The 22933-nt window shown below is 41.3% G+C and overlaps 1 protein-coding gene across 2 annotated transcripts in view; it reads right to left on the reverse strand.

The window, feature by feature from the left end:
• The window catches only part of MMP17 (matrix metallopeptidase 17), a 214868-nt gene that overhangs the window by 67112 nt on the left and 124823 nt on the right, over positions 1-22933 (reverse strand). For both annotated transcript variants that reach the window (XM_056533185.1, XM_056533186.1), the window contains exon 2: positions 1105-1237. In XM_056533185.1, the coding sequence (XP_056389160.1) occupies positions 1105-1237 (133 nt within the window). The remainder of the gene's footprint in view (positions 1-1104; positions 1238-22933) is intronic.

A 22933-nucleotide genomic window follows, 5' to 3' on the forward strand; every position in this document is an offset into this window, starting at 1 on the left:
GATAAGTACCGTTGTCAGCAGTGTCACCTGCACTACTTGTCTGTACTGACAGGTTAGTGCAGGTGACACTGATGACAGATTTCCTTTAATGGTCCTCTCCTCCAGGAAAAACAATGTCCTTTCATCCACAAAAGGTGTTATGGTAGAGTGATAGGTTGTTGTCCTTTCATCCACAAAGGGTATTATGGTAGAGTGATAGGTTGTGGAAATGCAGCAGAATTTTGTGGATTTTTATATACATTGTTTTTTTTTTCATTTGCATATTACATGGGCAGAAACCTTAATGGAAAATCTCTACCAAAATTAGCACCATTTGCAGATTTCTGTGTGCAAATGTTAACCAACAGCGACGATGCAAAAAAAACCAAAAAAAAAACAAAGGTGGCCAAATTTTCAGTCCACCATACATTTTGTAGAGAGACTGTTTTCTTTGAGAAGACCACGCTCATAGAAGACTACTTTTCAATGCAATTTTGAGTGTTCTTTTCAAAGACATTTTAGTGTACATGTGGGAGAGGTAGAGTATGGTGCAGAAAATCAGTGAAGTGTCTACTTAAGCTTAAATAAAGTATTGAAACAATATTATCAACTTCCCAATAAAATTCAACCACTGTAGAATGTTCACAATTGAATTTGAATAAAAACAGAAATCCTCTATGGAGCCCATGGAGCTAGAGTAGTAGTTTGCTTCATAGCATGGAATGGCCTTTAAAGGGGTACTCCACTGGCCAGCGTTTGGAAGTAAATGCTTTGAACGCTGTTTTCACGCTGCAGGGGTCGGTCATGTCCCCTGGTGACGTCACGGTCATGCCCCCTCAATGCAAGTCTATGGGAGGGGGCCATCACGCCCCCTCCCATTGACTTGAATTGAGGGTGTGTGGCTGTGACATCACGAGGGGCGTGGCCAACCCCTGCAGCGCAAAAACAGCATTCGGAACATTTACTTCCGAACACTGGCCAGTGGAGTACCCCTTTAAGGTCTTCAGACTTTAACCCTGTGGGTTTTGTTTTCTTGCTCGAGCAATTGGATGCCATCATATACCAGTTACAGATGAACCACCTCAAGGAATGCAATCTACAAATGTTTTTACACTGTGGTCTCACCTAGTATTCCAGTAGGTTTCAGGCCCCCAAACTCTTGCATTGCCTTGATTGCTTTGGACAATTCCTCCTGTGTCTGCAATTGTCCTGTGACTGGATCAGGCGGAGGCAGATAGCCAAATCTAGTCAACCAATCCTGTAAGAAAATGGATAACAGAAAGATTTAAAGGCTATCACAAAGCAAAAAATGTTAGAAGTAACTGAAAAATAAATATCTTTTTATAAAGTCTGCATACATTCCAGAAAATATACACCCATCATCCATAACATTAACTACTTGTGCTCACAGAGCAGTTAAATAGAAATAAACCTATAAGTATCCTACTCCCCCCCCCCCCACTGTCTTGTTGTCGGTCCCACTCTGTACTGCATTTCAGTCTGTGTAGCACAAAGACTTTTCCAATCAGTGACCCCATTTAATTTCCCATTTTATTGTAGTGTCATAAAAATAAATCATATATTGGATTGGATTGCAAACACTGCAGTATTTGTAGCAGTGATGCAATATGCTGTCCCATTCACAAATAATTTTATATTTCCATGAGGCTGCAGCACTCTAGCATGTAACCAAACAATGTAAAGTGTTTGCCCAGCTCACCCTGCACTCGGGTTTCACAGACTCTTGCATGGATCCCATTTCCTCGATCCCGGACAAAACAAACCATGATTGGATCCAGCATGTATAGGTAAAAACGTTTCTGCTTATTTTAAGTGTCAATGCACAGCACCTAGACACCCATAATCATCACTCGCATGAACACAGCTGACTGATCTAATACTGAGAGTCTAGCCTGAAGCTTATTCTAAAGATAAACCATCATTTTTAAATGCTGGATAACCCATTTTAATTCCATATTTCATAAAAATGTGATCCCTGCAGGAAATACACATGGAGGTAAAAGAAACCATCACAAGTAAAATAGGCATCCATAATACTAACATAGTACCACAAGAACAGTTTTGTCCCCCCTATAAAGCCTTTGGAGAGGGGATCCCTGCAGGGTTCCTTACAGTCTATTAAAATAAGGAATTCAGCCAACCTGAGTGGACCCCCTCTGCACAGAAGACCCCATGATAGCCACATTGGTTACATACATCCGCAGGGACAAACTATGTCTAAAGGAAGCTATGCAGTCTTTATGTGAAAGTGTTGTTACAAAAACCTTTTATATAATGTAGATAATACCATTACATGTATATCTGTGATATACATTGGTTAAAAAATGTGTATATTTTTGGAATGTGTATATTTAAAAAATGCTGGCTCAGCAGCTATTACCTGTGTGTCTCTGTGTGGAGATCAAATACAGGAAGTGTGGGCGGGTCAAGCAGGGCTCTGTGCAGGCTCCTGTCTTGTCCTCAGTGTACAAAGCCCTGCGTGTCCTTACTGCACAGAGCCATGCTTGTCCTCAGTGCACTGAGCCCTGCTTGTCCTCAGTTCACAGAGCCCTGCTTGTCCTCAGTGCACAGAGCCCTGCTTGTCCTCAGTGTAGAAAGCCCAGCTTGTTCTTGCTGCAGAGAGCCCTGCTTGTCCTCAGTGTACAGAGACCTGCTTGTCCTCAGTATAAAGAGCCCTGCTTGTCCTCACTGCACAGAGCCCTGCTTGTCCTCAGTGTATGATGCCCAGCTTGTCCTCAGCGCAGAGCCCTGCTTGTCCTTACTGCAGAGCCCTTCTTGTCCTCAGTGTACAGAGCCCTTCTTGTCCTCAGTGCCCAGAGCCCTGATTGTCCTCACTGCTCAGAGCCCTGCTTGTCCTCAGTATACAGAGCCTTGCTTGTCCTCAGTGTACAGAGCCCTGCTTGTCCTCAGTAAACAGAGCCCTGCTTGTCCTCACTGCACAGAGCCCTGCTTGTCCTCACTGCACAGAGCCTTGATTGTCCTAAGTTTATGAAGCCCAGCTTGTCCTCAGCACACAGAGCCCTGCTTGTCCTTACTGAACAGAGCCCTTCTTGTCCTCAGTACACACAGCTCTGCATTTCCTCATTGTACAGAGCCATGATTGTCCTCAGTATAGAGAACCCTGCTTGTCCTCAGTGTACAGAGCCCTGCTTGTCCTCAGTGCACAGAGCCCTGCTTCTCCTTAGTGCACAGAGCCCAGCTTGTCCTTAATATACAGAGCCCTGCTTGTCCTCAGTGCACAGAGCCCTGCTTGTCCTCAGTGTACAGAGCCCTGCTTGTCCTCAGTGTACAGAGCCCTGCTTGTTCTCAGTGTACAGAGCCCTGCTTGCCCTCATTGTACAGAGCCCAGCTTGTCCTCAGTGTACAGAGCCCTGCTTGTCCTCAGTGTACAGAGCCCTGCTTGTCCTCAGTGTACAGAGCCCTGCTTGTCCTCATTGTACAGAGCCCAGCTTGTCCTCACTGTACAGAGCCCTGCTTGTCCTCAGTGTACAGAGCCCTGCTTGTCCTTAGTGCACAGAGCCCTGCTTGTCCTCAGTGTACAGAGCCCTGCTTGTCCTCAGTGTACAGAGCCCTGCTTGTCCTCAGTGTACAGAGCCCTGCTTGTCCTCAGTGTACAGAGCCCTGCTTGTCCTGCCCTCACTTCCTGGAGTTGAACTCCTCACAGAGACACACAGGCAATTTTTTAACCAATGTATATTACAAATACACATATAATGCTATTTTCAACATCCTATAAAAAGTTTTTGCTAATTACAGGTACACTTTAAGCTACAATAAAATACTAAAAAGTTTTTAAATAACCTGTAAGATTTTTTTAAAATTAGATTTAGTTCTGCATGTAAAAAAATCACTATAAAGAATGTTGTCATTACTGCATCATCCTTTTACTTGAGAACATTAACCAGACTAAAAGACGCTATAAAATGAATTTAAAAGCTTTCCATTCTGATGTCTAATACAATTAATTGTAGACATGTCTGACATGTAGAACTTACAGTTAGATTGTAAGTGCAGAACTCAACATTGATTCCCTTTAGTACAGAGGAGATATCGATATATGATAGCTACATCAATTGGGTGGAGACGACTAGTCGACTATTAAAATAGTTGTCACCTGTTTTCATAATCGAATTACTGGTTGGACGATTAGTTGGTCAGCCAAGTTCACATATACAGAGCAATAATCACTTTGTATATTTGCAACTGTGGTCCCTGGTAGTCTTTTAAAGGGGTACTCCCCCGTAAAAAATTTTTTTAATCAACTGGTGCCAGAAAGTTAAACAGATTTGTAAATTACTTCTATTAAAAAATCTTAATCCTTTATGTTCTTATCAGTTGTCGTATGCTCCACAGGAAGTTCTTTTCTTTTTGAATTTCTTTTCTGTTTGACCGCAGTGTTCTCTGCTGACACCTCTGTCTATTATGGACAGAAATATCCAGAATAGGAGCTAATCCCCATAGCAAACCTCTCCTGCTCTGGACAGTTCCTAAAATGGACAGAGGTGTAAGCAGAGAGCACTGTGGTCAGACAGAAAGGAAATTCAAAAAGAAAAGAACTTCCTGTGGAGCATACAACAGCTGATAAGTACAGAAAGGATTAAGATTTTTTAATAGAAGTAATTTACAAATCTGTTTAACTTTCTGGCACCAGTTGATTTAAAAAAATGTTTTGCAGGGGAGTACTCCTTTAAGTGAAGAGGGGGGCCAGCACACATGATCTTGTGCTTCCTGCAGCTCTTCTCCCTTCCGAGTCCCGGGCTGTCAGATTCTTTGAGACAGGCCAGACTTACAAAAAGGTGGGGAGGCTGCAGGAAGTAGAAGATCTTGTGTGCAAGGCTTCTCTTCACTAAAAAGCTGCTGGGGATCCATAGGATGACCATGGGCAACCAGGGAATGTACTGCCCCCCCCCCCCCCCCCCCCCCCCCCCCCCCCCCCCCGCCACAGATAATACACATGGAGGGGAAATAAACTTTATAAAGAAAGTAAAAAGAAAATCAGATTGGAAAAAACTATATATACAGAACTCACAAACCCTTAGATCCCATGCCCAACACCTATTGCATATGAACCCAGTCCACTAATCTGGTAAATTGGCAGCGGCTATGTAAGTAAGAATGCAATATGAATGGCTATATCTTATTAAGTAAGATGTTGGTACACAGACGACGCTACAGATGCCTACTATGTGCTGCCAGTTTATTGAAGCTACACTCTGATGTGGATGATGATTTTATGTCTTTGCAGTTATACCGCAGATCACAGTTTTATTTTTAGTACAGCTGGCTAGGGAGACACTGCAGTTCTTGGAGGCTCTTTGATTCTTTCTTTCCCATAATAATTTCACCATACATTGGTATTACTGAAAGCTTTTGAATGGAGTTGAGTAAACTTACTGAAAAAGTTTGGTTCTTGGCAAACAGGCTCTCCACAGTAATTAAATAAGCCTTAAAACACACATATAGCACCGTCTAAGAGCTCTAAAGCACTGCATAATACTAGGGTCACCTAGGAATATATTCAAGTAGTTTTAAAGTGGTTTCAAGGCTACATTATTGTCAAAGATACAGCGACATGCGGTAACCCATGGTAACTAACAACTTTTTTTTAAAACACACCGCACTATTGCTTTATGCTTTTCAACACTAAAATAAAGGTGCATACACTTATTTTTTGTTGGCAGTGTAAAAATGTACACAAAGGTATCGGAAGATGGAGTTGCGTTCCCTTTCTTGGGAGTTGCAACAGGATTGGTGATAATGTCTATAAATAGGGGAGAACCTGTAGAAAAGAAATCGCTTTTGTAAATAACAAAAAGTTAAAAATATTATAAACAATTCTCCCTTGCAATAGCTTTTTCCAAACCTACTAAAAATTCTCCATTTTGGGAGCTGCAACAGGATTGGTGTCCCAAAGAAAAAATAGCTTTCAAATGAAAAGCTATTTTTTGGGTCATTGGTTGTACAGGCCTGGCTGGTAGTAGCAGCAGCAAGGGTGGTGGTCTGGTGGTAGTGCTAGTAGCCAGCAGAAAGCAGGCAGTGGTGGATAAGTGCTAGTACTAGCTAGTGGACAGCAGGCAGTGGTGGACTTATGCTAGTAGTAGCCAGTGAACAGCTGGCAATGGTAGACTAACGATACTTCTAGCCAGGCCATGTACTACTGCTCCATGCGCTTACGTAGAGCCGTCATTCCTAAATTCAGACCCTGGGCATGCCTTACTTTCTTTTTGCAGAGACAGCACTTTGCCTGGTTTTCTGTATCTTGTCATTGTAAGATAGCGAAGAATTTCCACATGGCAGGATACCATAAAAAGATAGGTACCACCACCCTACTGTGCCCCTCCTCTAGAAAGGCATCGCCGTCACCTGCTCGTGAGCAAATTAGACCAACAAGTCTGCTGACATCATCATCATCATCAAACTCCTCCTCATCGTCCCCACCACTACTCTCAGTATGAACTGCTGATGTCTTATCATGGGCTCCTTGCTCCTCAACAGCAAAAAATTCACCATGATGCTTTACAATCTCACCACCACACCTAACCACCGCGCCTACCACCACAGCCCCACTGGTAATATGCTCTACCACTGCTTTCACCTCCACCACCTCTGCAACACACTTCAAAGACTGACCGTTATCCTCCTCAAGGATAATGCTAGGATTCTGCTTAGCACTGGGGGCAGGGGAAGCAAAGACAGAGATGAAGGAAAAGACAATATAGGAACACATTTTCGAAAGACATGGCAGGGTTGCTTTGTCCTCTACCCTGTCCAACAATTCCTTTACTAGACATATATATATATATATATATATATATATATGCTTTATTGAAAAAGTTTTGGAGGTTAGTTTTATGTTTTAGGGAGAATTTGTCACTTACCTACTAGTCAACTTTCACTCTCAACACTAGAAATGGGTATATATGTTCAACCCAGCTACAAATCCTAGTTTTTATTTTATTTTATTAAACCCACAAAATGCACATAACTTATGTTTAGATAAGATGACTTAACTGATTAATGCTTTTTCTGGGAGACGGAGATGTGTATAATTTTCTCAGATTTTGTGATTGTCATCGTTATGTTTCTTGAAAAACAATAAAAATGATTATAAAAAAAAAAGAAAATACACAAAACTTGTCCTTAGTGAGCTATGCCATGTTCCCTCTAAATGTTTTTTTTTTAATTCATAGTTATGTTTAACCTAGGTAAAAATACTATATGTTTTATTAATGCATGAAAATGCTCATACCTTGTCCTTAGATGGCAATGCCATGTTCACTCTCAACGCTTTTAAATGTGTAGTTATGTTAAACCCAGGAAGAAATACTATATATTTGACTAAACCAAGAAAATCCAAGTAAGGCTGGGTCCACACTACGTTTTGTCCCATACGGGAGCGCATACGGCAGGGGGGAGCTAAAAGCTCGCGCTCCCGTATGTAACCGTATGCGCTCCCGTATGTCGTTCATTTCAATGAGCCGACCGGAGTGAAACGTTCGGTCCGGTCGGCTCATTTTTGCGCCGTATGCGCTTTTACAACCGGACCTAAAACCGTGGTTGACCACGGTTTTAGGTCCGGTTGTAAAAGCGCATACGGCGCAAAAATGAGCCGACCGGACCGAACGTTTCACTCCGGTCGGCTCATTGAAGTGAATGGCATACGGGAGCGCATACGGTCACATACGGGAGCGCGAGCTTTTAGCTCCCCCCTGCCGTATGCGCTCCCGTATGGGACAAAACGTAGTGTGGACCCAGCCTAACTTAGCCTTCGATAGCTATTCTGCATTCACTGTCAAAACGTTTAAATGTGTAGTTATGTTAAACCAAGATAAAATACAATATATTAAATCCAGAAAAGAAATGTGTTCCACATTCAGAATACTTTTAATGCATATTTTTGGTAAAATACAGGTCAGCCCACTGCTTTGCTCAGCCTGCTAGGTATTGTAATGTGAGAGCTTTTATGGGATCCTTCACTGCTTGCTGAGATTTGCACTGGACACAGCACTGCAGGTGGCAGAAGGTCACTGTCTGAGGTCAGCCCACTGATCAATGCTTTTCTCTGCTTGTAATGTGATAGATTTATGGGCCTGTTATGCTTTCATCTGCTTGCTTTAAAATTCTTTGGGATTTGTGAAGGCTTTCTGGGATCAGTAGTTCTTGCTCTATTTTATAGAGAATAGGACTTTATCAGCCTCTTTAATTCACCATATGCTGTGTCCTCATTGGCCTAGAAGCTGTGTTGCATATAATGCAAAGCAGTAATTGGTTAACCTGAGGTCATGTGATCTTGCTGATAGCTGTAAGGTATGCTGGGTTACCCTGACATCATCTCAGTGTTCCCAGTACTTTCTCTTTTCATTCAGTTGCCAAAACAGAAAGTGTTCCTTGTGCCTTCTACTATTTTTACTGTTTTTCGAAAGTTCACTGAGCCGCTGTCACCCCAAAGTTCTGAGTGAGTACGGGTTCACCAGGCTTGGCTCTCTCTTCTCTACTTTGAATAATATTTTATCTCACACAAAATATCTTGTTCCCTTTATTAACTTGCACCTGTCCTTCTACGGACTTGGCCAAACATTCTTCAGATTCAAAAGTGATTTATTATGAAATATTTCTGTCCTTACTTTTATACTTCTCAAAATAAAGATAAATGTTAAATGTATATTCCAAAGAAATCCAATCCAAGGGCATTGCACCAGTTTAGAACATATATCCTGCTCATACCCTGATTATCAATGCACTGGAATGGGCACCATGGTCATAGGATATGTTTGATAAAATTGATATAGATCCAATGAGATTCATTTTAAAACATAAGACTGGTCCACAATATGTGATTCTTCCCATTTTATTAAGGCTTCTTGTTTGAACACAACCCAGTTTTACATACAAACTATAACTGTGTATGGTTGTATAAGAAACAGCACCATTAATGTTGGTATGCTTTAAGTGTTTGGGTGTGAGTTGCAATACATCAAACAACCCATGGACAGGAGTGGTACTGTTTCTAAAATAAATAGTCATGTTTTTTCTCATACAACCTGTGTAAAGCTATAAACTTCTGGATGTCACAATGTTGTACAAGAAATGCATTCAATTGCTTGAGTTCCTTCTAGAATTACATTTATCAATCAACAATTTACGTGACTGTGATTTTCAAATTCTCTATGAAACGAAATCTTCTACTTGTATTGTAACTGTATATAGCTGTATAGAGAAGACACAACAGTGCTGGAACCTGCAGTGTTTTTTTGTGTACCAACCAATACAGTATTTATAACAAAGGCACTAGAGATGAGCGAACTTACAGTAAATTCGATTCGTCACAAACTTCTCGGCTCGGCAGTTGATGACTTATCCTGCATAAATTAGTTCAGCTTTCAGGTGCTCCGGTGGGCTGGAAAAGGTGGATACAGTCCTAGGAAAGAGTCTCCTAGGACTGTATCCACCTTTTCCAGCCCATGGGAGCACCTGAAAGCTGAACTAATTTAATATATTATTATTTTTATAGCTGCTGTAATAAATTGCCTTAACCTTAACATACCATACAACGTCCCTCGGGGAGACCCACTAGGGAAAAGGCCCTTTTAATCGGGACTCACTAAAATAAAACCTTTATTGTGTAATTTAAAACATAGAAATAATAGAAAACGCACACGTGGATTAAAATTATCAATGGTTCCTCCTACTATTTCTGTGCTTGAGGTTATTTCTCTTATTTCACTTAGGTATACATCTGATAGGTACTATTGTGAGTAAATGGGAGGTCTCTCACACCTTCCCAATTGACAGGTCTCGAGAGATCGCTAGACTATGCACGTGGCACCTAGAAATAATGTGGGAGTCACATGACATATAAAATGGAGTTACAGCCTCAAGGTAATTGGATGAGAGGCAGAAGGGGAGTATAATATTATGGTGTGGCAACTCCCTATTGGTGTGTATGTAATAGTCTCACACCAGAAGTAGTAAAAGACCCAGAAACAGAAGTGATGACATGACAAAAGGCTATAAATAGCCGAGGTAGCATCATGGTCGCCAGTAGCCTCATGAACCCTTGACAAAGCCAATGCTCTGGTGAAACATCAGGGAGGCTGGTGATAAAGATTTTAAACAATGGTTTTTCCTAACAATATGACCTAATATAAGGTGTCACATCAGACATCAAAGTGGTACAATAGAGTAAGAGTTTGTGAACTCCAATTGGGAAGGTGTGAGAGACCTCCCATTTACTCACAATAGTACCTATTAGATGTATACCTAAGTGGAATAGGAGAAATAATCTCGAGCACAGATATAGTAGGAGGAACCATTGATCATTTTAATCCACATGCGCATTTTCTATTATTTCTATGTTTTAAATTACAAAATAAAAGTAATATTTTAGTGAGTCCCAATTAAAAGGGCCTTTTCCCTAGGGGTCTCCCTGAGGGTTGTTGTATGTATATTATACCCTGGGACTCATATGAGTTTTTATTAACCTTAACATGGCCATACACATTAGTTGTCAGCCTGCCTAAAACTTCTTCCAACCAACACCTGACACAGTTACTTCTCAGTGATCTGGTCTTGAAGAAATAGAGGTGCTGCTGTCCAGGGCTGAGGTGCTGCTGCCCAGGAGTCCCTTCTTAGCAGAGTTCTAGCCTCTCTATGCTTCTGCTCGGTAAATCTATCACTTTTTCTTCATTCTGCTGAAACAAGAACATGTGTTCTTTATATCAGAAGTTTGGGGTCACGGAGGACGGTAGCTAACCCTTTCTCTAAATTAACCACCTAAAACTATGTTTATATCTGAGCACACTTCTTTAAGGTGGGTGGTTTTACTTTAGGCATTTGTCTGGAGGGTAGAGGAGGTGTGCAACTTCTGGAGAACTGCAGGTTGTACACACTACTGTATTACAGCATCAAAGCTAAGTAAATGTTTTTTTATGTTCATATATGCAAGGCCGGAAGAAGTACACGACTGTGTATGAAAGTGGTCGCTAGCCTCTGAGCGCCCCTGCAATATCCTGAAAGATACCGTCGTCGTCTGAAGAAAAGAACACGAGCGACGGTAAGTGCAGGTTTCTGCTATAGTCTTCATATATATATATATATATATATATATATATATATATATATATATGTAGTGGTTTTCCTTTGGAACATTGTTTGTTTCTGGGAAAGAGAAACGTGTCTCCAGAAGATCTGTCTTGTTTCATCAGATAGCAGCATTTGCTGCAGAGAAGTGGCTTCTTGGGGTCAAGTGTAAAGCAAACAGTCAGATTCTGCCCTAAAACAGGAGCTCCAGGATTCAGGCCTGCCGCTTTCCTTCATATACAAAGAAAATGAAACACAGCATGCAGCCTGCTGAGAGATCACCTTTAACCTGTCATCTCACATGTGAATAGCCACATTTATATGAGATGGGAGCACATGTTTTGACTGTTGGACTATTTCATAATCCAGAGGAATTGTCTGTTCATTTTATGTCATCTTAGTCTAAATGAATGTACTGATAGAAATGTAAAGTGGAAGGACGAATTACAATACCATGAAACAGGAGAGACACATTCAGACTGGATTTATTCTACTACCTACAGATTTATAGTGAAGCTAGTAGATGGAACATGGTCAGCGAGGAGAAGATAATAGGAAACAGGAGAAATATTGGATGGAGGAGAAAAAATTAAGGTTTCCTGTTGCTACTGCTCTGCACTTTTTGGTCTTGGTCTTGACACAAGGTCCTGCTCAGCGTTACTGACTGCAGTAGATAAGCCACCTCAGCCAGCGACTGGTCGAGCAGCCTCTTCCTTGTGTCAAGACCAGAAAGTGCTAGGCAGCAGCATTGGGCACCACTGGAGCAGCAGTGGTGGAGGATTAGGGCAGGAAAGCTCTTTTACACAATTAACAATTAGAACCCGGACAACTCATTTAGGCAAGTTGGATAAGTAGGGTGCCACTGAGGGGCGGATGAAAAGGTTTTATGCCATTTTATTAATAAATGGATGTAACACACATGTGGTATACTTTGTGCCAACCATGCATAGTAATGGGTGATTCAGAAGTGGTATCTGTCTACTGAACAGCTGTCCATCCACCAGCTTCAAAGCTGAACTCCAGTAAACAATGTTGGGAGAGCACATTCTGGAATCACTAATTTGGCATTGGAATAGATGCTATGACCCCTGGCAGCGTGCCTTTCGTGTCTTTGGCCTTTTTTATTGGTTTACTCAAAGAAAGTGCAAAAGGTTGTAATCACTCTTGGGTCTAGAATTTGAGGGAGTTTGAAGAATCCTTTACCATACAGTACTCAACAATATAATGGGGGTGGGGGGTGGGGGGTGGTAAGGTAAAACAGAGGACAATGGAATTACTTACTACTTTACTCTACATGCGTTATAGATAAAACTGTTGTCTATGATTGACAGCACATTCGATACATCCGCGGTACACAGAGCACTTTTGGGCTAGGTACAGAACACTATAAATAGTACAGAATGACTGCCAATAGTTTTGTAGGATTCTAGATGTATTTTGTATATTTATCTTACATAGTAAAAGCCAAGTAGAAAATATATGAGGTTAGAAAAAAAATCTACTTAAAACAAGTCATTTTTATCATGAAAAGTTTTCATACAGCTGGCTCCTGGGATAAGCTGAATAATAAGTACTATAGATCACAATGATTTCAACATTTGCATAGTTTGCTTCAAAGGACTCTGGTGAAGGGACTGATGCACAGCCAATTGCGAATGCACATCACAGGAACACTGCATTTGATGGCAGATAAGAATCTAATAATCCATCCAGGCTGCCTATTTTTAACTAGCCACTTTGCAATCTATAACTCACTAAATCCATGTTCGGTATAATGTTATGTCCATTTGAAATGCTTCTTAAACTCATTGTAATAGTCATTACCACACTTGTGATACATCGTAACATCTTCAGCCTGCAAACCATTAGCCTGTTGCGGTAGTATTGCTATCTTTCCTTTATTATCTTGGGCACTCCACTTGCTACATTCTCAATTACATTTAAGCATGAGTCATGTTTCCCTTACTATCACCAGGGGCCAATGGCAGAACTTGGCGATTGTAAACCTCAATGTAAAATCTGTGACAGGGCTTCCAATTTATAGCTCTAATCTCATGTTGGGGACCTCCTGATGCCCCCATAACCTTTTTCATCCTGAAGCCTTGTTCTTATACAGTATTTTGGACAATATTTTGGGTTAAACTCAATAGTAAAATGCCATGTTTGTGCATGCAAATGTTAATTTAAAAAAATGTAAAGTGTTAGGGCCCTATTATGAAGTCATTTATGGTCCAAAATGGGTTTTTTTCAGCCACTTTTTGGCATGTATTTTGGGCAGCAAATGGACAAAAGTATACAAACTCAAACAGCAATAGCTTTTCTACAGCCAAAAAAAATTAAGTGTGAACATAACCCTTGGCATAGCAATAGGGGACAAAGAGTTCTCAGTTGTGACTGGACCTCTCTAACCAAACTGGGCTCAGCCCTCACCTGCAAGCACTGTGACGACATGCAGAACACAGCAGCATGAGTGCCCAGAATTTTGGACACTCACACTGTTGCACTTAATGCAGTTTCACAGTACCTGCAGGGAAGTGCTGTCACTCGCATTTGTAGCCTGCATCCTACAATCAAGTGTAACAACTGGGAGGGACTTTCCCTTCCTGGCACAAGGGGCATGTACATGAAGGGGACCCGGGGCACAGCATGGGAGTGGTGAGGCAGAAGTGAGTATCTTATTTTTTAATTAGAAAAATGAGGAAACAAAGGGGAATACATATTGTATGGGGCTATCCACTCTGTGTGTGTGTGTGTGTGTGTGGGGGGGGCTCAATGGTGGTAAAAAAAAAAAAAAAAACTAGATGATGACTAGTTTCGTGCCATGAAGACGCTTCTTCTGGTCAGTAGTACGTCCATCTGTAGCGGTATTGGTGCTTATATACAGGTGAGTGATTAATATAAAAAACAATACAAAAACCAATATCAAATAACTACACCTGGTGGTTTAAAAACATAAGCAAACACTAACATGTCAGGATGAGTTGACACTCCTGAGCACTAAAAATCTCAAACATCGAATACATACATTAGCCGAACGTGAGATGCGGCTATACTGGACTGTTAAATCTCTAACCGCATTTGTTGAATGCAAACGCGTCACTAGTGGTCTCAGGGTATATAAACCGCCCTCTCAACTCCTTGACGACAAAGTGTTTATTACAGTATGGTACAACGCATACTTGGAAGACTATGAATTTACAAAAATTGGTGTTGCAAAAAAAAACCAGTGTGAATACAAGTTGACTACACATGAACTTTGTAAAGCAGGAGTTGAGTTAAGAAAACGCTTGTCTGAAGAAAAATACACAAATCTGTTGAAAAACATGAAACAAAAACTTGCTACTGTGACGGCAGTGGTGAAGTGGATGTGCTCAACCTGTGTGGATGATGGCGTGGGCCGTACCAGGGAGCGGAGTCTAAGGTGCCACTGGTTTTCACCAGAGCCCGCCACAAAGTGGGATGGACTTGCTGCGGCAGGCGGCACCCAGGTTGCTACCCCTGGTACGACTCATCCACACAGGCTGCCGAGGTGAAGCATGGCACAGGAAAAATAAGGCAACTCAAAGTCTGAACAGGCAAGAGGTCAGGGCAGGTGGCACAGGAGCGTAGTCAGGAACATAGCTAGGAGGTCAGAGGGCAGGCGGCACAGGAGCAAGGTCAGGTCACAGAGCAAGTGGTCAGGTACACAGTGGTCAGGTACACAGTAAATACACAATGGGAACGCTTTCTATTAGGTAAGTGAGCACAAAGATCCGGCAAGGGGAAACAGGATGTGCTGACACTTATAGTGTCAGTGAGCAGCAGTAACCAATTAAGGGCATACTGGCCCTTTAAATAAATCGCAGACAACCCACGTGTGCATGCCCTAGAGGGCGGGTACACACACGCTGGCGACCTGGAACAGCGGAGGAAGCAGGAGGTGAGTAACAGCCTGATGTTCACATGCGGGCGCATCCTGTGATGCAGACCGTGGCACCGCTGGCAGAGGAGGACAGGGCAGGAGAGCGCTCGAAGCCAGCCTGTCTGGCCAGAATGCTAGTTGTAACAGCTACTTTACAAATAGGAATAAAAGAACAGAAAAGAGACAAGTACATACGAGACAAGAGAGATTTCGACAACAACCAGATATTTTCATGGAAAAATCTAACAAAAACAGGGAAACTAAGAAAAAAAAACATTCAAAAAGAAAAAACTACCGATTTCCTCACAACTGAGTCGGATTCTAGCTCCTCCGGCGATATAAGTGATAAAACGAACACCTATATGCAAAATCAACCCACCACATCAAAGCAAGGTGCACCGCTCCCTTTAGGAGCACATGTCGGGGAGGGAGGAGAAAAACGCGGAGTGTGGATGAAACCAAAAAAGAGAAAGGAGGTGTGAAAATAAAGGACATACCTGATAATGTAATTAATCTTACCGATGAACCGCTGGACAATGACTGCCTCCTTGCTCTGTCAAAAGGACTGAATTTCGGCATTGTTGAACGTTTCTGCCCTGAACATTTTGAGGTCCATTTATTTAAGGCCTTACGTAAAATAAACCTTACCTTTTTTTTTCAAAGGTGGAAAATACAAATAAAAGCAGCAAAACTCCAATGGAGGGTGAAATTCAGGGTGATGTTGATCAACTAGGCTTTGGGGTAGTAAGAAAATTTACTGATGAAGAGCAACGATGTGTAGAATTCCTTAGTGAATTGATGAGTGACAGTGACAACATAACCAATGCCTCCAGTGTTAAAATTAAAAACACTACTACACAATCCACTTTTAACCCCCCTGTGGTACCTGGCAGCAAGGTAGATCTTTTCTATGAAGCTGTACTTAGGGACATAAAAGCTCTCATTTATCCCCCTGTCACACATAACATCACAAAAAAAGAAAGGTATATAATCAAATGGTTAGGTACACAGGAAGATCTACACATCACAAAAGCTGATAAAGGTGGGGTGGTGGTGGTTTGGAGCACTTCGGCTTACAATAAAGAAGTTTATTGCAATCTTAATGATGCATCCACTTACAGTAAACTGAAAGAGAACCCTATTAGACACATCACAGACATTTTTTGCTCCTTATTGAGACAGTAAGTAGAAAACGGTATTCTCTCTAATGGTATGGCAAATAAACTGCTTTCATGTAACCCGAAACCTGCAAAATGGTATGTGCTCCTGAAAGTGCACAAATCCACCACCGACCCCACCAGACGACCAATCAGTCAGATGTTAAGTCTAAAAAGAGTTACCAGTAACCCTGATGCCCTCAAACACCAGTTGCAAGACCTTTATCTTTGATTATCCGAACGTGGATACCCAAAAGAAGTTATTAATAATGCACTAGAAAAAACTGAAAAAAGAACCAGACAAGACAGAGGTTCCTGACACGGACAGAGGTGTCAGCAGAGAGCACTGTGGACAACACAAAAAAGAAATTCAAAAAGTAAAGAATTTCCTCTGTAGCATACAGCCGCTAAAAAGTACCAAAAGGATTAAGATTTTTTAATAGAAGTAATTTACAAATATGTTTAACTTCCTGGCACCAGTTCATTTAAAAAAAAAGTTTTCCACCGGAGTACCCCTTTAAGAAAACCAAAAAGCAAGAGGGAAAATAAAAGATGCGTTTTTTCCTTTGCAAATACGTGTATGAATGACAAAATTAAGGAAAGCATTCTAAACAATTGGTTAATCTTTGAACATGATCCTGAGTTACATGAATATGCAAAGGAAAGGCCCATCATCACTAGTGTTGCTCGCGAATATTCGCAATTCGAATATTATTCGCGAATATCGCATATTCGTGAATTCGCGAATTTCGCGCTATATATTCGTAATTACGAATATTCGTTTATTTATTTATTTATTTATTTTTTCTTCACAGTACACATCACAGTGATCACCCCTCTCTGCTTCCAGCTTGTGTGGTGTAAAGAAGGCTGTAATACTACTGTGTGAGACTGGCGTGCGAAAATTAGCATATGCGAAAATTAGCATATGCTAATTTTCGCATAAGCGAATTTACGCGCGTGTTAATTTTGTATATGCCAATATTCACTTATGTTAATTTTCGCATACGCGAATTTTCGCATATGCGAAAATAAAACGGGAATATAACGAATATGCGAATATTCGCGAATATATGACGAATATTCGTCCATATATTCGCGAATATTCGCGAATTCGAATATGGCCTATGCCGCGCAACACTAATCATCACATTTAGGTGCACCAAAACAATAGGTGGGATCATAAAAAACAAAAAACGGAAAACTCTGAAGAAAAAAGAGAATTGGCTCCCTATGTCCACTCCGAAAGGGAACTACCCCTGTAGAGACTGCAATTATTGTAAACTGAATTTGGTAAAACACTATTTTACTTTAGGAGCTCAAGGTGCATGTTGTGGATGTGCGACCATGTCTGTTTTTTTCTCTAGTTGAATTCACATTGTGTTTTCTATGCCCCTCTTTTTTGTTTTCACTTGGTAAGCACTCTGCCCCTCCCCCTTAGCCTTGGCCTATATAAATTAGCAGGAAGCTGCATTAGGGCCCTATTCTTCTCTGGCAGCCTCCCAGTCTCTGGCGGGGAGCACATGGTAAGTGAGCTTTTTACATCTGTTCATACTGGTGCGGTGCTGTGTGGCGTCCATTGTTGCCCCAGCGCCATGTCTGTGGGGAGGCGTGGCCCAGGGACTGGTTTGAGTGGCATTGGGCTGCTCTGCCAGTGGATTATTCCCCCGTGGGCACTGGTGTTGGGGCGGGGGTGGTCCCCACTCAGTGCAGCATCATATTATGCTAGGGATGTTAGGGACCCGCTACTTACAGGTGGCTGTGATGTGGCTAGCGGGCTTGCACTTCATGATCATGAAGTACACTAACGGCCTGTTAGTTTAACCCCTTAAGGACCAGGGGTTTTTCCGTTTTTGCATTTTCGTTTTTTGCTCCTTGCCTTTGAAAAATCTCTTTCAATTTTGCACCTAAAAATCCATATGATTGCTTATTTTTTGCGCCACCAATTCTACTTTGTAATGACGTCAGTCATTTTGCCCAAAATTCTACGGTGAAACGAAAAAAAAAATCATTGTGCGACAAAATTGGAAAAAAAAAACCCTGTTTTGTAACTTTTGGGGGCTTCCGTTTCTACGTAGTACATTTTTCGGTAAAAATGACACCTGATATTTATTCTGTAGGTCCATACGATTAAAATTATACCCTACTTATATAGGTTTGATTTTGTCGTACTTCTGGAAAAAATCATAACTACATGCAGGAAAATTAATACGTTTAGAATTGTCATTTTCTGACTCCTATAACTTTTTTATTTTTCAGTGTATGGGGCGGTATGAGGGCTCATTTTTTGCGCCGTGATCTGAAGTTTTTAACGGTACCATTTTTGCATTGATAGGACTTATTGATCGCTTTTTATTAATTTTTAAAAGATATAAAAAGTGACCAAAAATGCACTATTTTGGACTTTGGAATTTTTTTGCGCGCACGCCATTGACCGTGCGGTTTAATTAATGATATATTTTTATAATTCGGACATTTCCGCACGCGGTGATACCATATATTTTTATTTTTATTTACACTGTGTTTTTTTTTATGGGAAAAGGGGGGGATTCAAACTTTTAATAGGGGAGGGGTTAAATGATATTCATTCACTTTTTTCCCCCTTTTTTTTTTGCAGTGTTATAGGTCCCATAGGGACCAATAACACTGCACACACTGATCTTTCACATTGATCACTGGTTTCTCATAGGAAACCAGTGATCGACGATTCTGCCGCATGACTGCTCATGCCTGGATCTCAGGCACTGAGCAGTCATTCGGCGATCGGACAGCGAGGAGGAAGGTAGGGGCCCTCCCGCTGTCCTGTAAGCTGTTCGGGATGCCGCGATTTCGCCGCGGCTATCCCGAACAGCCCACTGAGTTAACCGACAGCTTTCACTTTCGCTTTTAGCCGCTACGCGCTATTAGCGGCGGGTCCCGGCTTCACTATGACGCTGGGCCCGCCGTGATATGATGCGGGGTTACCGTGTAACCCCGCGTTATATCACCGGAGCAGGACCAAGGATGTACATGTACGTCCTTGGTCCTTAAGGGTTTAATAAATGCTGAGAAGCATTAGATCAAGGTGCGTGTTATGGATGTGCGACCATGTCGTTTTTTTTCTCCTGTTGAATTCACTTTAGGAGGTGTAAACATTTTTGTGAACCAGTTTTTCTCATGTCAAACAAACTCTGTTGTGTACTCTTTGATTTGTTCCTGTAAAAAATTTTTACGTTGGAAAACAAAAAGAAAATGATGTACACACATACGTGAACACCTATGAACACCTATGAACACATATGAGAGAACATCATAAGAACAATATCAGAGACCTCAAGTTTGCTGGCCACGAGCGAATAGAATGTGTTCCACAAGGAGAGGATCAGCATACCTATTTGCTCTGTTGAGAAGCTTTTTGGAACATGCACTTACAAGCATTGGGACCATTATGGTTAAATGAAAGGAATGACCTCTCCTCTTTCCTTTGAAATCGCATACATTTATTTCTTGGAGTTTTGTCTTCTTGACAAAACTACTGCTGTATAAATCACTAGTCAGACCACACATAGAATACTGTGTACAGTAATGGCCACCAGTGTACAAGAAAGATATAGTGGAGCTGGAGAGGGTTCAAAGACGGGCAATAAGGTGCAGATAATGGGCTAGACGCGTTTCAAGGCTGCGGGCCTTTTCTTCAGTAGCTACTGAAGAAAAGGCCCGCGGCCTTGAAACGTGTCTAGCCCATTATCTGCACCTTATCCATAAGTGTATATCACTTCAAATAGACTGTATCTGCCATATTCCAATTGCAACAGCTGGATGCCCGCGATTCCGGGACCACTGCTGCACACGCGCTGTTAGCGCCTTATTCACACGTGCAATCCGCACCACCTGTTACCTGCATCCACTCACAGCCCCGGTCGGCAGAGTTACTCCTGGACATCATCCTCCCCAAGGCCGGACGCCTCCCGTGCCAGCCCAGGACACTCGGACCCCCGGAGATTCAGCCATTCACCCAGCATACCACCCAGGCGGGCATTGATATCCAGAGTGCCGGACTCAGCCGTGCCAGCCCAGACCTGAGGACTCCAAAGGAGGGTGAGTGGTGCTGTGCACCGAGACTTGACATCTTCATCGCTGACAGTGTTTGCCACATTGTCTGCATTACCTGTCCATGAATTTCCTATTGTAGCTATTGTCGCTACATTCACTACCATATACCGTTACTCCGGATACACCCAAACTAATTGTGACTTTTCATTCTGGACATTTCTTGTGGATTTTTCATTGAAATATCCCTATGAATTATATGGACTGAGAACGTTTTCTCCTGATATATGCAGCAGATATTTAATTACTGAATTTTCTTTGGTGCTACTTACCCATCATATTTATTTCATTTTAATCCTACTATATTCTGTATTTTTTATTATATCTATTTTTTACCCAGTATATGCCATTCGCCTTTAGCAAGGGCCCTGCTAGGCGATTGGTCATATATATCCTTTTTATATAATAAAGACCATTTCTTGGATCCCATCTCCACTAGTCTTTTCCTTTTTCTCTCCCCTGTGCTTTTGAGGACTGGTTCACATAAATATTTTATATTTATAATTTCTACATATGTTACTATGTAACAACTTCAAGAAGTCACTGTCAGTAATGAGGGGAGGGGGGTGTATTAAGGGATCAAGAAAGACAGCTGTTGACTCAACAAACAATTGGTATATAATGAACAGGTATCTTATGTGTATGACAAACTCTACTCCACTACTCAACCAGTATTAGGCACTAATAGCAGGTGATTGTGGCTTTTAGTGCTCTGCTCACCCTAACTGGCTGGCTACTATTAGCTTTTCAGTTGTTGTACACACCAGTGCTGCAGCACACAGTCGCTGTGTACTACACCCAAAATTGCACCTTCTCTCTAAATCTCTCTCCCTTCCCTATCAGTGCTTCTAGGCTGGATTTGGGTTTGAGGTGAATCGCTGCTGTAAAAATGCTTTTCTGTGCAACACACTGCTCTCTGCCCCTCTCTCTCTGCAATAGAACACTGATGTGAGTGGCCACAAGATGGCTGCCGAATATATAGGGCTTTGACATCACTGGGGTAGCTGGCTGCTGATAAGCTGCATGCTCCATGTGATAAAGGGTCATCCCGCCTACCCGCCTTCCATGTCCTGACATGTGGAGCTGGCATCTTAGATGCCATGGAGCCTGGACCGCACTAAATGGAGTTTAATGAAGTGATCCGCGTGATCGAATTGCGGCGATATTCACATTCAATTTTTCCTGAAATTTGTAACAAATTTGGATTTGTCAGATTCAATTCGCTCATCCCTAGTGGCAAGCTTAGTACTAAAGTTTTAAAAATACCAGAGAATTGCATCATGGCAGATGGTTGGCCTACTGGAAAGCACACCTCTTCCATATTTAATTACCATTTCATTTCTGGAACCTTTTCCTTTTATTTTAATTTAGTCCAACAAATAATTTCTGAGGAGAACATTGTTGTTCTCTTCCTTTTCGCTCGTCGTGTTATAATTGTTCCTTCTAATCATTGGCTTTGTTTCATTTAACGCATAACAATTTTTCTCACTGTTTTCTAATTTCACAGAAAGGCAATTGCTTACTGAGCTACACGGAGAAATGTCAAATGTAGCCCTGGTGACTGGCCCCAGCATTTAAATAGATTCCATCTTAAGTTTCTTGTGTAGAATTATTCTGGTATATTCAGTAATTAGCGCAAATTTCCGTTTCTGCATTAAGAATATTTATCTTTGATGTTCTGCCATTATGTTTCATGATCTTAATACAATTGTTTCCTTCCACTAAATTCCAGTGGTATTTATCCAGCACGTCTCTAATGTCCCTGCTGTTATTTGAGTAGAAAAAGTTGCCATTTTCATTTATTCTGTATGATAAACATGTCTTTGACAGTTTCCATGGTGATCCAGATTGACAAATGCAGTAAAGAATGTTAATCAATTTAATAGTTTAGTATTTCCAGCCTAAAATAATATTGTTTGTCATGTCACGGCACACAGCTTCATTTTTTTGAGCCTTAAATTGACTCCTCCAGTTATTTCTTCACCTGCATATGTGAAAGTAGTAAGAACCGGAGTGTCAGATGTTCATTATCTCATCCAAAGTTTTCAGACAATGTAAATTTAACTGAAATTGGTCAAACTCAATTTTCAAAAATATATTACTGAATGTCTGAATAACTTAGAGCTGCTTCTCATTTCAAACTTTTTCCCCAAATTAGAATAGATATGTATCTTGTGGACGTACAGAAAAACGTATACCTAGACAGAGGGGAGGCTGGAGTTACTCTCTTTCAATTAACTTCAACTTTTTCTGTTTAACATGAAAATCTTATTCCATTTTCTTTTACATTCTGGACAGTTCATATGTCACTACAGGCTTTACGTAAAGCGACTACCAAGGTGAACAATTGCATATTCATCTTATAAGTCAGTAAGTCGTGGGAATGTGGTTATCATACAGAGGTATAGCTAGTAAGGGATCAGCATGGGTATGATCCCTATGTACTGGATGCCAGGTGGGCCACCAAAAGCTGTTATCCCTTGGCCAAGCTATTTAGATACAGGGCTAGGGTGACATATTGAATATTTGCCAAGGTAAAGAAAAGCCTAGCTATGAATCAAATATAATTAAACTTCTATAAATATTACAATTTAAAAAAGATTATAGAATATTTATAACATATCCCTAAAGATACATATGCACAAATAACAACAGGGCACATAAGGATGAGGATCCTAAATAAGTTCCCTCAGGGCGTTACTATGTG

The sequence above is a fragment of the Hyla sarda genome, chromosome 1 (assembly GCF_029499605.1).
Source record: "Hyla sarda isolate aHylSar1 chromosome 1, aHylSar1.hap1, whole genome shotgun sequence".
Taxonomy (NCBI): Eukaryota; Metazoa; Chordata; class Amphibia; order Anura; family Hylidae; genus Hyla; species Hyla sarda.